This window comes from Patella vulgata, chromosome 8 (assembly GCF_932274485.2).
Source record: "Patella vulgata chromosome 8, xgPatVulg1.2, whole genome shotgun sequence".
Taxonomy (NCBI): domain Eukaryota; kingdom Metazoa; phylum Mollusca; class Gastropoda; family Patellidae; genus Patella; species Patella vulgata.
The window spans coordinates 32,419,180-32,434,959 of record NC_065886.2 but is presented as its reverse complement, the minus strand read 5'-3'; the positions used below and the strand labels follow the sequence as shown (position 1 = coordinate 32,434,959).

Genomic DNA, 15,780 nt, shown 5'->3' with positions numbered 1-15,780 from the left:
CGTCTACACGGCGCCATATTGTGGTAGTAAAGAGGAAGATACCAGACCAGATTTCATCAAAAAAGTTCATTTCTTACATTTCGCCATCATTCTCTCCGTCATCTCTATCGTATCAACTGTTGGAATCTCCTTAGTCACGAAACCAAGACCACCAGAAAAAGTAAGTCCATTTATTTCCTTAAAGATGTATAATTTAAGATTTAGATAAAGAACTGCCCGTTCTTGCTATAATTGTTCAACAATAGATGATGAAAAATGAATTGAATATGTCATTCAAATTATTTTATTCTGAGCGACGTTATGAGTGTTTGGAAATGAAACGTAGATTGTGTTTTGTCATAGCAACGGTACTCGACAAACAAGGCTAAGCCTCGATTATCCATTTTATCGTTAAATTTTCAAATCTCGCGGGCGTTCTATTCAATTTAAATCTCTGCCATCCGATGATCTAGAGAGTTGTAGGCATATACGGGCTTGGCATGTTACATTTTTATCAACGCGAATGCCCTTTTTGTTGTTGTTGCCGGGCTTTTAAACGTCCCGCCTCAACTGAGGGTGATATCGCCCCTTTAAATGCAATCATTTTATTTTATTGTTGCAGTTACGTCGTGTCACGTGGTGGACACGTCACGATCCTCTGGACCCAGAAGAAACTGATTCAGAAGATGAAATGGCAGAAGAAGACGAACCAGTTAAAAAGAACAAAAGTAGGTCATGGTGCATTTTATCACGCGGGGAAAAAATTATTTAGGAAGGGTCTATTTTAGGGCGGTTGTGGAGGGACTGGGGCGGATACTCCCACAAACCCTTTAAAAAACAGCAGGGATTAGGTTTAAGAAATTCGTGGCGTCATATCATGAAACGGACACATATTACACAGATGATGGAATAATTACGCCGCTATCAGGCAGAATTTCCTTTGTAGAACACCGCATGGCGTATGCTCCTCTTCATTTGCTAAGTCGGAGCAGAACAGTAGGACGTTAAACTCCATGGGTTTTAACGTCCTACTGTTCTGCACCTACTGGGCTAATGAAGACGGGCAAACGCCGTAAAGTGTGCTGTGAGGGAATTATTTCCCGGATATAGGCGCCATGGCTTATTCTTATATCGAATTGCGACCACCAATGATCGTTTAGGTGGACATCAATGTGTACGTGGGACCTCGGTTTTCCGTCCGATCCGAATGACTATACGTCGTCTCATGCCAGGCCCTCTGTCTAGCACCACTAGCAAGGGTGAACAAGGCAGGAAATTCCCGATGAACTTTGTCGCCAACACAGGGATCGAACACGAGACCTCCAGGTTACTCACTGAACCACTGTGGCTCCCTCGGTAATAATGGGTATTCGGTAACAGCTAACTCTCGATATATCGACTGTCAAGGTTTCTTTTACGTGCACGCCAATGTGTACACGGAACCTATCCGAACGACTAGACACGTGCTGTCCTATTCAGGCCCCCTGTCCTGCACCATTAACAAGGGGACCCCCGCCGGAAAAATCCGAGGCATTTTTGCGGCCAACATCAAGGCAGCAACGTAACTAGAGAGTGGGGGTGGGGTGGCTGCAAAAAAGCCCCCCCCCCCTCCGTGAAAATATTGTCGACCATAGAAACAAAAGATATACATTGTTCCTCAATTTTACAGCAGCCCTGAGAACACCCCCCGCCCACCTCGTTGCTCTGAGCTAGTTACGACCCTGCACCAGGGTCGAACCCGGAACCAATACCCATTCTAAACGACCAACCTGGCGCTAAGACATTATTGACTGCATATGCAAATTCATATACTTGTTAGATGTCTTGATAAAACCAATTATTTCTTACAGAGAAAGCAGGTATCGGCAGAAATGCTTACAATTGGATCTGTGGGATATCAGATGAACCGAAACCAAAACTAACAGCCGAAGAAAAGGCTTTCATTAAAGCTAAAATGACATCTTTAGCAGAAAATAAAATGTCTAAACGCGTAGCCAATATAGCGGCCGTTGCCGTTGCAACGTTAACAGCATTTTTGTTAGGCTTTTTCTATTAGATATTCACACGTAGCTTGTACTCACACAAGTATTCCAAAAATACAATTAGGGGTATTCGGGGAACTAGAAATGTTACATAAATGCATAAAAAAATTCTTACTTGATTTATGTAGAGAACTAGTGTTGTATGCATGTATATATACACATTTTTTGTTATTATTGTTTATTAGTGGAACCCTTGATAAATAATTGTTTTGCAAATTATTGTAAGTATTTAATTAAAATATCTTGTTATTCTTATAATTAAAATAGATGTATATGTTAGGCGTTTATTATATAAATGGCAATCTATTTGTTAGTTACCAATTTCCTTCCTATAAAAATAAAAACTCATTATAAAGCACTTGATTGCCATTTGCATGTTTGAAGTAGGATTAATTGAAGGTGCTTGATAATATTCTTTTGGTTTTCTTGGGGCGATTGGGTGCTCTTCAAAATAAAAAAAATAAAAAATTCAGACAGCCGCCAATTCAACTGCAATCGTCATGAAACTTTGCATGCGTGTTCTGTGGACAGTTTCCCATCGATTGGCAGATTTCGAATTTTGGTATGACGTCATGCTCGGTTATATACATTGTCGAACAATACCTAATTTTAATTTTTCGCGGCTTAACCCACGCCCATAATAGACTTTAAAGGACAATATTGGTGTCAGTCATTATAAAATATGTGATAGAGCTCGTTAAATACATCCCAAATATAATTTTAACACAGAGATCATTGCTACGGGAGTTGTGTAACATGCACGTGAAGAAACGGGAAGTGACGTCAAACATGACAAACACGAGTTGTCCTTCTATATAACTGATTGAACTAACGAGCGGTAACAGACAAACGATCGAATTTCATCAGGGTTTGTTTTGTACGAGTCAAGAGAATTATTGAAATAAAGGAACCATATATTATGTTGGTCTCGAAATAATCCTCTGTTGATAGCTACGTATACAACTTTATAACAACAATCATGAGATAATGTGGCTTCTATATGTGTGCAATAGGCGGATGTGGATCGTAGCCATGTTAGAAAATGGGGTTTTGAAAAATGTGCTAGTTTTAAGGTGTATAAATTGACAGATGTTTTGGTCAATTTTTAACTCAATAAGTGGACATGACCGACATATATGGCCGGGATGGAACCTTTCCTCAAAGCCTGACTAAACTGGCCATTGCATAAGTTAATCAATCCCCGACGTCAAATTTCCTACTGTCGTGAGGAGTAATTAAAATAAATTTGCACAAAAATTAAAATATTTGATATGTTGTGAAAGAAACCATACTAAACTTGCCCGTTTAGTTGACCCACATTACTTCCTAAATCGAGGATTTGGGTCGAACACGCTAAGTATACCTAGAGAATTTTAATAAAATTGAAACTGTTTATAATTTAGTCTTTGTGTGTATGACAGTCTGATGTGAAATGGGGTAGAACCGCGTTACAAAATATAACATATGTATATAATGCTCTTTTTGCAGAATAGGAAGAAACCAGTGAACCTTGTTAATGTCTCTACACACGTGTATATACTTCTAGTGTTATTATAGATATGATTTTGAAATAATAATATGAAATGTGATATCATTAGATATTATATGTACAATGTCCATACACAATATAAATAATATATAATACACCCCCTGTCTCTTTTATCCTCGTTTGCATAATCTATGTAAATCTAGATATGTATATTTTTAGATTTTATTTGACTTGCTCGAACGTAAATAGGATGAGCGTCACACTTTTAAACCACTTTAAAATTGGGTTGTTGCCCTTTGAGACTATATGTATTAGACCACACTAAATTGATTTTCTGTTCTTCGGGAACACCTGTACAAAAATATTCTTATTTCTTCGGGAAAGGACTTATATAAAAACCAAACGTACTTGGTGGTGCTGCTGTTTTTAGTTCGAATTTTTTAAGTTTTGAAATTTTAAACAAAACATCTTTCACGTGATCCAAGTGGTTATTGATCTATCAGGACCCCGAAGAACAAAAAGTCATATTGGCGTGGCCTTATCTGTGTGAATTATAACAGGGTTTGTTTTGTACGAGTCAAGAGAATTATTGAAATAAAGCAACCATATATGTTGGTCTCGAATTAACCTAGTTGGTGTTGTGTTAAACCCCCCCCCCCCCAATCTCTCTCTCTCTTGTTGTCTGACGTGCCGCGGCGGTCCAGTGAGTAAGACATTGGCTCGCCAACCTGGATTTCCCTTGTTAGATCCCGGTGTTGACCTATAAAGTTCTTCGGGAGTTTCCTGTCTGGTTCCCCCTTGTCAGTGGCGCGGGGCAGAGGGTCTAGCAAGAGATAACGTATAGTCGTTGGGATGGGACGAAACCCCGAGGTCCGGTGTACACATCGGCATGCACGTGAAAGAATCCTTGACTACTGTATCGCTGTCCGGAATAAATTAGCCCCATAGCACACTGTATGACGTATGCCCGATTCAATAACCCAGTCGGTGGAGAACAGCAAGAAGTGTGCTTAGTTGTTTGGATAGGACGTAAAACAGAGGTCAATGGAAATCGAAGAATCCAGCAAGATTATCCTACCCGTAGCATTGCAATCTTAGATATAAACATAATTATAACACCCTTAAACAATATCATTTATCTGGGTCCGTATTCAAAGGATGTCTCAATTCTAAGATGGTCATCCCCGGTTGTACGTGACAAGGAGTAGGGTCGCCTGTCCATCCTCCGGTTTCCTCCCACTGCTAAAGACCACTACGCGCAAGCGAATTAGTGAAATAAAATGACCTAGTTTGTGTCGAGTGGACGTTACCCCCCCCCCCCTCCCTCTCTCTAAGATGGTCACTTAACTACTAGATTCCACTTAAATATACGTAACTTCCTGTAGTATTTAAAGACAATATTAAGTATCAAATTTTCCTTTAAAGTTAAGCTGCCTTAACTTTTATGTGTTAGTCTTTTAATAATAATATCGTCATTTATAAAGCGCGTCAATACTGAAAAGCAGTTTCTAAGTCGCTGTTGGTTGTTATAGTCACTGATTATTTACAGATTAGGATTGTGAAACAAGAATGTTTTGAGTTGAGATTTAAAATGGTCCACACACGATAATTGTTTCATTGACTGGTAGTTTATTCCATAGAAAAGGTTCAGGATAAGAAAATGCACGTTTTTCAAAGTTGTAAGTTAATAGCTGGAGATTTTAGAAGATATTGCTTCTGAGAAAGTGGATTTCCGATGGTAGTATAGAGTTCTACAAAACTTTTTATATAAAGTGGAGCTTGCCCGTTTAACGCTTTGAAGACGAAGAGGGGTACCTTGAACTTAATTCTTTGCTGAATTGGAAGCCAATGTAAAGATTGCAATACAGGGGAGACGTGTTGATGTTTTCTAGTTTTAGTCAGGAGTCGAGCTGCTGAATTTTGAACATGTTATGGTTTGTTCATCTTATAGTCTGGTAAGCCGTATAGTAAACCATTGTCGTAATCTAGTTTAATTACTTGAGATGAATGCGTGAATGGGTTTTTCTTTATTTTCATAATTGAGATAGCGTTGGATCTTTCCAATTCGATGTATGAAGGCAGTGGAACAAATACCTTGTATGTGATCATTTAAACGATAGGTTCGGCTCTAATATAGCACCAATATTTCGTGCTGTATACGTTTCTGAAATTATTTCTCTATCAAAATTAACTAGAGTTTAAACAATTTTTCGGAGTTGTTGCTTGGTTCCAATTACTAACAGCTCTGCTTTATTTGGATTTAATTAAAAAAAATGTTCTGTCATCCACGCAAGAATTTCTGTGGGACAAAGTTCTATGTTTCTATATTTTGTATCGTGGAATGTTGGGAGTCTGCGTCAAATTCAATATAAAGTTGAGTGTCGTCTGCAAACAAATGAATATTTAGCCTGTATTCAAAGTCCATTTTAAGTGAGAAAAATCCACTTAACTTCAAGTGACCAGTGGGAGGTACCTTAAAGTGAAGCGAGATTATAATGACTTCTTTTAACCAGAGTGCACAATGTAGTAGCGGGCCCGTTATAGCGATTTTAAAAGTTAGAGGACTGAAATTGAAACAAAGACAATGTAGCTGGCTTCAGGGATACTATCATCATTTATCATAAATTATAGTCATACTATTTTCGTGTGCTACAATATATTTCGACAAAAAATTTCCTAGTAATGAGAACTAATATTTTAATAGTGTATAGTGGTGCTCTTTTGTGAACATAACTTGAATGCAACGTAAGAAATTCGTGATTTTTGGCAGTCGAGTCAATCCATAACATTCATATTTTTTTTTTGGCTAATGTGGGCTTTCCATAATTTAAGGTTCAGTTAAGTTTTTAGCATAGAAGAGGTAAGGGCCATGTAAAATACAGCCTTTAAATACCGATTTCGGGTAACACGCTCAGTTCAGTGAGAATATTAAGTATTTTACTTAAGAAAACCTTTGAGTACGGACCTGTTAGCACTTAGCAGTGCAGTTGGCACAATCTGTGTAGGCTGCTGTTAGCAAAGGGGCATAACTCCAAAAGAGGGAGCTCTTTTTCAAATGGCGGCGATTTCACTCAATTTTCTGAATTGCTCGGCAATATGCAATCGTTTCAGTATATAAACCATGCTATTTCTCTGTTTTGTGAATGTCCAATTTTCATTTATTCAGCAAAAACACCCAAATTAATTGTGTGAAATGTTCATAATGCCCACACCACATGGCGTAGCTATAAGGCGACCTAAATAATGTAAATAGGACAATTTTTGTTGACGATTAATTTCTGAGGTTTGTTGTCATTTTATAAGTTTCAGAAAAGCTGTATATAATATAATGATGATTATTTTTATTATATCTTGGTGTTGTCGTTAAGAAAAAATACTATTTTTAAGTATAAAAGTAAGCTACCCAGTAGAAAAATATACCTTAATTGTGAAAACTCTAAGAGTTTGGTCTTGGAACTTATTCAATTGTGAAGAGGGCAAAAGTTGTAAGGTCACAGGGTGGCAAAGAATAGTTCCTTTATAAGGGCCTCTGATCGGATGCTGTCCTCTGGCCATTCCTATTCGTCTCTATTAAGCTGCAATATGAAAATACCGCTCTACCCCCACTTCTGTACTAAATCTATATCTGTTTTAGAATCCTTACTGTCTATTTTTCACTGTGTTTCATGTTTGTTTGCTAAAAAGGAATCATCTATCGCCACATCTACATCTATCTGACACAAATTTATAACAATTCAACACTATTGTCAAGTAGAATTTTGCGATTCAAAAACATAAACAAAATATGTTTAAATTTGTCGGCCATTATGTACATGTACCTCCCATTTGCGTAACCCGAAGATCGTGGGTTCGTGGCAGAATCTCAAAATTCTACTTGAAAATAGTGTCAAATTATTATGAATTTATGTCAGATGTGGGTTTTCTCCTACTAGCAAGTGTATTATTGAAATAAAAAGGAACTTTGTGTTACTGTTAGTCCCAAGTTTGTCTCAAATGGAGATTAAACTCCATTTCTCTCCCTAACTCTCTCGATTTCAATGAACTAGACTATACAAATATAGTGCATGAGAATGATTTATCCCTTACAAAATACAATATTGTAAAAGTTAAATCTCTAAAAGGATGGGCCTGTTTTTAATCTGATTGAATCCAAATCGGGAGAATATCTTGCGTTGGTATTTTGATTTTGTTTTCTTAATTAAATGAACTTGAATACTGTAATCAATCTGAGTAGATTCTATGTAAAAACGTGAATATAGGCCTAAATGTGAGAAATTTGATATTTTCAAAAAAATATAAAAAATTACTTTCATATATGTTTATAATTTAGATTAAAGATGAATTGTCTGGATGATCATGATGGGGATCATCATCCGGATGATCATCACTCATCTAGTCAAGACCAGGCTGTCTCATCTCTCACTGGATTCTTGTTTGGTAATATTGATAAGAAGGGAGAATTGGAAGAAGATTTTCTGGATGAGGCAAGTTCGACTATTTTATGATAAAGATCAAAGTGCAGCATTTCCCTGTAACTCTGTAAAACATATTCTGGACATAATGAAAATCTGAGGACAGAAACGTTATGTGAATAAATACATTATATTAAAATAGACCCAGAATCCATTACTTGGATGTTTTCCATCAGCATCAGCATCTGTAGAAAAAGATTCAGCACAATACAGTATTTATTATAATTCTAAAGTCAGATGTATTTCATTTCATTTTTTAAGCTTTTCTTCATTTTTAAAGTCTTTAAAATATACATGCAATCATTGGTCTCAACTCATATCGATGCATTGTGATGAATATGTGAGTAAATTGTTCACAATCAAATTTACAGGAATCCAAGAGACATCTGGGATCGTTGAACTCATTAGGTGGTTTACAGTCGATGGTAAGGGAGATAACTGAAGAAGCACAGCCTGGTTCTGAAAGTCAGTCTGAAGACACAGGTATGATACAGAAATGAAATGTACTGGGGTTTAACATCCTACTATTCTGCACCGACTGGGATAATCAAGACGGGCATACTCCATACAGTGGAATATTAGGGAAATTTTGTCTGGACAGTGGCACTGTGACCTACTCTTATTTCGAATTCCAACTGTCAAGAGTTCTTTTATGTGCAAGCCAAAGTGTACACGTGGCATTGGTTTTTCGTCCCATCTGAATGACTAAACATTGTTCCTTATCAGGTCCTCTGTCCTGCACCAGTACTGACATCATACAATAATCGCACAGTCTTCTACATGTAGTTTGATAGAATTTTGAATCCCTGGCAAACTACGATATTGTGAAAGTTAAATCTAATAGTAATAGACATACCACTCTTAATATCGTTCAATTTCGTTCTGTATCATTATAAACGAGCCAGTGCCATCATAAGTGGCCGGATGGTTGAAGCGTGAGTGTTGGATCATAAGGGCTGTCATTGAGTCAAATGGCGTAGTTTCAATTCCCGGCTTGTATGTTACAAGGAGTAGGGTCGCCTGTCCAACCATGTGGGTTTTCTTAGGTCCTCCAGTTTCCTCCAACTTCTAAAAACCCCTATGCGCAAGCAAGTTATTTTTAAAAAAAAATAAACCATATGTTAGTCCCAAAATGACCTAGTTTGTGTCGAGTGGACGTTAAACCACATTTCTCTCTCTATCCATAAGTTTAAAGGTAAAATGTTTTAATAGGGCTCCGGTTTAATTCTATTGAATTCAAGCAGATTTATTGTCTACTGTTGATATTTTTGTTTTTTTTATTTTAATTAGATGTTAAATGATCAATTAGTGCAGATTAAGCTGTGAAAAATTAGATATCATGATTTTGTGCAAAGTCACGAACGACTAGAGATTTTTTATTAAAACTATGCTATGTTATTTCAGATTATGATGCCAAGTCACCAACAGCTGTGGATTTTTCTGATATAACTGAATGCGTTGAAGAATCAGCTGAAGATATCAGGATTCGAGAAGCTATGGGAGGATTCTCCATGCATAAAGCAGGTTAGAAATGTCAAAATGATTATCCAAAATTGAATTTTAAAGTAGAGGACAATGAGTAATGGATGGAATTGGCAAAATTGAGCATCAATAAATGCAAACCTGGAACAGACGCTGTGTTCAAAATGTCAGATAGACCTACATGTTCTGTTGTGCATTAGTGAGTGTAGGTTTGAGCCTTAAATTGTTCGTACAAAACGTACAGAATTGACCTACTTGTAATGGAATGATACTACTTCAGTTCCATCACAGTTCTGTCAGTCCCTATAATGAGGTGGTGTGAGTCGAATCGTGTCATAATTAAACACAACAAATGTTTCAGTTGTTATGGTTAAGATATTTTTTTATGCAGTCATTGCATACATTCTTTCACTGGATTGTCACTTGATTGTGGGAATTGAGAGTAACCGGTATTCAATACTTGAGCATTCAATCAAGTCACCCCAAAGTATTTTACAGGTTAGCTCAAAAATAAGACTTGGACTACCCCAACCCTAGTAACTCATATTTATTGTAACCAAAAGAAAATAGATCATACATGAATGATGTTGTTAGGCTGCAAAAATAAATGATATTTGTATGAGTAAGTCACAGAAAGGGTTAGAAAGAGAGATAATGGGGGTCAACCCAACACAAATTGGGTAATTTTATTTCAACAGTTCACTTGCGGATATGGGTCTTTAGCAGTGGAAGGAAACCCACAAGGTTGAACAGGCGACCCTAGTCCATGTCACAAGCTAGTGTGGGATTGAAGAAACCACATCACCCGACGCAGTGATAGACCTTATGATCTAAAATGAATGTATTAGAAAATAACAGAAGTATTGAGTTCAGGAGAAATTAAATTTTATTTCCTATTTTTATTACAGAGGATGAAGATGATTATGATGACGAATCATCTGATAGGAAACTGATGCCACCTCCAGCATGGCTACCGCTACACAATCAATGTCCAACAGATGGTTTAACACCTTCTCATACTCTGGATTCATCTGGACAAAAAACGCCCATATCTTCTAATGATGACGGGTCACCGTCTAAAAACGCTCCACTCGCTAACATGTTACCACCAGAAATGATGTCTGTAGATGTCACCAAACTCTTTCCTGAATTCAGACCAAATCAGGTAATCTATACTAATATTTATGACTGTCATTTGTCTGTCTGTTCAGGGTTGGGGGGTTGGATGGCTGAATGGTTAGCGTGCGCGCGCTGTATCATAAAGTCTGTCATTGAGTCGACTGGCGTGGTTTCGAATCCCCGGTTGTACGTGGCAAGGAGTAGGGTCGCCTGTCCAACCTCGTGGGTTTTCTCCGGGGCCTCCGGTTTCCTCCCACTGCTAAAGACCCCTACGCGCAAGTGAATTATGTAAATAAAATTAAACCATATGTTAGTCCCGAAATGACCTAGTTTGTGTCGAGTGGACGTTAAACCCCATTTCTCTCTCTCTCTCTCTGTTCAGGGTTGGCGGCTACACTAGGGCTGTCCCAAAGCTGAAATTTGTCGTATAGGGTTAGTTTGAAGTGGGGAATAACACCTCTGATTTCGGAGATACAAGTATGGTACTTCCGATACATGGCTATACCCGGGTCAACCACTAGTTATTTATTAAATTGTACACATGCAAGTCTGAAAAAGGAAGGCACCTGTCACAGATATTGTCAGACACAATCTGGGGTTTGTTTGGCACGATTCTTCAATCTCTACAGGCTGTTTAATGTCTGTTTCCACAATAGTGAGATGAAATAAAAAGGGGTTTAATATCCTACTGTTCTTCACCAACTGGGCTAATGAAGACGTACATACATCATACCATGTGCTACAAGGAAAATTTTGTCAAGGGTTCTTTTACGTGCATGCAAATGTGTATACGGCACCTCAGCTTTTCATTCCATCCTAATGACTATATATTGTCCCTTGCCAGGTCCCCTGTCATGCACCAGTGACAAGGAGGAACCACGCCAAAAAATCCAGGGCAAATTTCTTGGCCAACACTGGAATCAAACACGGGACCTCTAGGTTAGCGAGCCAGCTTCTTACTCGCTTCAACAATAGTAATGTCACAGACAAGCTCAGTTCTTCTTGTGTATATCATTTTGTCTAGCATCGATTTGTCTATTTTCATTGTGTTTTATGAAATGTCTAATACTTGTTGGAGATATTGTCATCAATATAAACCTTGGTGAAAGCAGACAAACAAACTTTTCCGACACAAAGTTTGGGGGGTTGCATGGTCACAAGGTCTGTCATTGAATCAAGTGGCATGGTTACCATTCCCCTCTGGAACATGACAAGGAGTAGGGTCGTCTGTCCAACCATGTGGGTCTTCTCTGGGTCCTCCCACTACATAAGACACCTATGCACAAGTGAATTATTGAAATAAAATTTAACTATCATATTATGTTAGTCCCGAAATGACCTAGTTTGTGTTAAGTGGACTGTAAAATTTGAAAATTCAGATATTTAGGTAAAACGAACCGTCTGGAATTTTCATAGCTAAAGAGAAAGTATATTTTGTTAACATATGGTCAAGAGAACAAGTATGTCATAAAATATTTTTTCTGATCAGATTTGTTTTTTATTTCTTAACAGGTTTTGCGATTTTCCCGTCTCTTCAAACCTCATCATGTACATCACCTGTATAAAAGAAAGAAGAAGAAAAAGGAAGATGAGGCGAAGACTAAAACCGACGGAGCGCCAGACGATGTTAAAATAAAAGAAGAAAAGAAAGAGGAGGCTGTTATTAAAGTTGAAGCAGAAGTTCCTACTGATCAAGTTGTTCAAGAAACGACAACCAGTGATGTTCAGATTAAGGAAGAGCCACTGGATGAAGAAGGTGGAAAGGAATCTCATCATAGTCCTGATAGCGGTATAGAAGAAACGTGTGATGACGATTGGGACTTGAAGTTAAATCTTGGTCGTCCAGCCTTACCTGAAGAATGTGAAAGTGACGATGAGGTAATGTATGCAAGGAATTAATACTGATTTTTTTATTTAGCTGACTTTCTGTTCACACATAATTATTTAAGCAATGACTCTGGTCAAACAGAATTACTCCTGTCCACCTGAGACTTCTACTGTGTTCTGAAGGGAACAGCCACGCAATCTCAGTTAAGCCTGATGAGTTTGGATAAGAATGAGACTAGTAGCTTTATTACAGAAATCTGGAATGGCTACTTGCAACGTATAGATTTCTACTTTTATGCTAATAGTAATGTTAAGAGATCTTTAGTGCATTAATTTCTTGCAATATTGGGCTTCAACAGAAAAGATTTTAAAGGTTTGCTTGATGTCAGAAAACATTCTCCCTTGATTGCATCCCTTGAAATCCTGGTCATCACTTTCCATTTATTTTTGTTTTTGTTTGATCGATCTTGTAAATAAGAATGTTGATTAAGGTTTTCATTGGAGTAGAGTCTAAAGATTGTAACAATTATTCAAATATGCATTGCGCAGCAACTTGGATATCACTTTTTTCATTACTCAACACTGCTAGTGAAATTAAACAGTTGTAAACCCAACACTCATTATCTAATCGAGACAGACTAATCTAAACTACACAACGGTAGAAACCCAATAATTTTCAATGATTCTCAACAAGTTTGAACAGTTTTCCAACAATGGTTTGAAACTAAACATTAAATATAGAAACTCTCAATAAAACAGCAAAACTACATGATACCTGAGTTTTAGTGTTGGTGAATGTAGTAAATTTATTGACACTCTAGTATATATATATATATATAATACAGTGTTAGAAAATTAGCCATGGTATAAGTTAACACTGTGATACTAGCTGTTTCGGCAAAATAAAATTTTTGCAAATTCTCTGCAGGGTAAAAAAGTAAAGAAATACATTGGCGACGTTTCATCTCATTTTAGCTACAACATTTTCTGGTTTTGGGTGCCAAATATAGCATAGTAGAAAATCCTAAGTTTTGCAGACTGTATAAATATGAATATAATAAAACAGATAAATAAAGCATTGCTTACATTTACAGATATGGTCAAAGATAACAATTTGTGTGGAATATAAAGATAGACATTTGTGCCTTAGTAGGAAAATCTTGGGAAAAAAATCAGAAAATGCTTTTTGGTGCCGTAATAGAAAAATCTACCTGTCTTTATTATCCCAGTCGAAACAGAACAGTAGGGCGTTAAACCCCATTTCATTCATTTCAGAAAAATCCTGAGAATAAAACAAATCAACAAACTATTTTCTTATTATTACAGGAATTAATGATGAAAAATACAGGGTTTTCTTTCCTGGTTTCATGTTATAATTGGTAGATGAGACAAAAAATAAAACAAATAAATGAACTCTGATTTACATTTTCAGGAATTAATGTTGAAAGCTACGGAAGCGATATCGTCTAGAAATAAACAAGACGGGGGGAAGGATGGTGAACAGTCATACAATCTGGCGCCATGGCGATACGGACCAGCTCAATATTGGTATGATAAAATGGACGTAGATGAAACTGGTGAAGGGTTCGACTATGGTTTTAAACTGAAAGAGGAGGTAGGATAGAATTAAAGATTATTTCTAATTCATACCTCAAACTTACCTGAGACTTGTTCATACCTCAAACTTACCTGAGACTATTTCATAACTCAAGCTTACCTGGACTAATTCATAGCTCAAACTTACCTGAGACTAATTCATAGTCCAAACTTACGTGAGACTAATTCATAGCCCAAACTTACCTGAGACTAATTCATAGCCCAAACTTACCTGAGACTAATTCATAACTCAGACTTACCTGAGACTAATTCATAACTCAAACTTATCTGAGATCAGTCCAACCAAATCATCAAAGAGTGGTTGGCCAAAATTCATGCCCAAGAACATCAACTTTCTACTGAGAAAACAAGTTACTGATGGTCTCTAGTGTATCTACACCATAACTACCAAATCACGCGACAGGACCATCTAATCATGACCCCTTCTATCTACCCCCACCCCCAAAGTGAACTGGCACTGACTCATTAAATAGGTGGTCCAAGGTTCAATCTCAGTGTATTTTCTGAGAAAGTTATTTGTGTGAGTTAAGTGAAATCATGAATGGAATTGCCAGGATATATCAAATAGATTTTTTCGTCTATTTCTATTATTATTAGTAATAATGCATAGCTTATTTCATTTTTCAACTAGAGAGGGAGTGGGGTGTTGGATGGTCGAATGATCTAAGACATGTGCTTTAAATTTTAAGGTCTGTCCTTGAGTCAAGTTGTGTGGTTTTGATTCCCAACATGTATGTGACAGTGAGTAGGGTCGCATGTCCCACCTTTATGGATTTCTTAGAGTGCTCCGGTTTCCTTCCCTATTGAAATAGAATTGAACTATGTTAGTCCTGAAATAACCTAGTTTATATTGAGTGGATGTTAAACCCCATATCTATTTCTCTCTTTGTTTAAACAGAAAAAAGAAGTAGATGAGGAAGAGATAAAGCAAGAGATAAAGGAAGATCCAGATAAACCCCAGATGGAGTTTCCTGATGAAGCTTTTCTCATGATAACACAGGTTCAGTGGGAAGATGATATTATATGGAATAGCGAGGAGGCGAAACAAAGAGTTTTACAGTCACATAAAGCCAAGGCAGCGGCTGCTGGTTGGATACCCAGTACTAATAGTAGAACGGCAGTACAGTTCTCACAGTTGAGTAAGTGTTATTTTCGGGTTAATTTGATTTCAGATCGAGATATATTTTTACTATGTGGTTTTTTAAAACATCAAGGGGGGGGGGGGGGGCACAGTTGCTCGGTAAGTATGGCACTGACTAACAAGGAAATCCCTGGTTGAAAATCAATGTTGGCTCAGAAGTTTACTTAATTTGTTTTGCCTGTTTTTCTATCAAAATTGGTGCAGGATAGAGGTTTGGATAAGACAAAAACAAAATAGTCCACTTGTTCACCTAACATAATATTTTACGGTTGGAATTCATTGAAAGTGGGCAAAATTTCTCTCATAGCGCATGTCGTATGTTACAGATCGTTATCCTAATGGAGGATTAATACAAAAAGCTGGTCCACTTGGTTCAATGCATAAATCGTTCCTACCTGGACAAAAAGGTAAGGGCTATTCCATTCAATATTATTTAAAGGGAATTGGAATGCTATTATGTCTAGCTAGACCTCAATCCCCTACTAATTTGTATGCAATTTATTAACCCCAGAGGAGCCAAGGTGGTTCAGTGAGTAAGATGTCGGCAAGCTAACCTGGAAGCCAATGTTCCATCCTGGTGTTGACGGGTAGAGTACTTGTCTGAAAAAGAAC

General features: G+C 37.3%; 1 protein-coding gene across 3 annotated transcripts in view; it reads left to right on the top strand.

The window, feature by feature from the left end:
* The first annotated feature begins 6,561 nt into the window (after positions 1–6,561).
* LOC126829729 (transcription initiation factor TFIID subunit 1) overlaps positions 6,562–15,780 on the top strand; it is a 51,307-nt gene continuing 42,088 nt past the window's right edge. For all 3 annotated transcript variants that reach the window (XM_056102781.1, XM_056102783.1, XM_056102780.1), the window contains exons 1-9: positions 6,562–6,793; positions 7,841–7,994; positions 8,354–8,465; positions 9,387–9,506; positions 10,373–10,629; positions 12,096–12,461; positions 13,843–14,025; positions 14,926–15,166; positions 15,495–15,575. In XM_056102781.1, coding sequence (XP_055958756.1) covers positions 7,848–7,994; positions 8,354–8,465; positions 9,387–9,506; positions 10,373–10,629; positions 12,096–12,461; positions 13,843–14,025; positions 14,926–15,166; positions 15,495–15,575 — 1,507 coding nt within the window. In that variant the 5' untranslated portion in view covers positions 6,562–6,793; positions 7,841–7,847. The remainder of the gene's footprint in view (positions 6,794–7,840; positions 7,995–8,353; positions 8,466–9,386; positions 9,507–10,372; positions 10,630–12,095; positions 12,462–13,842; positions 14,026–14,925; positions 15,167–15,494; positions 15,576–15,780) is intronic.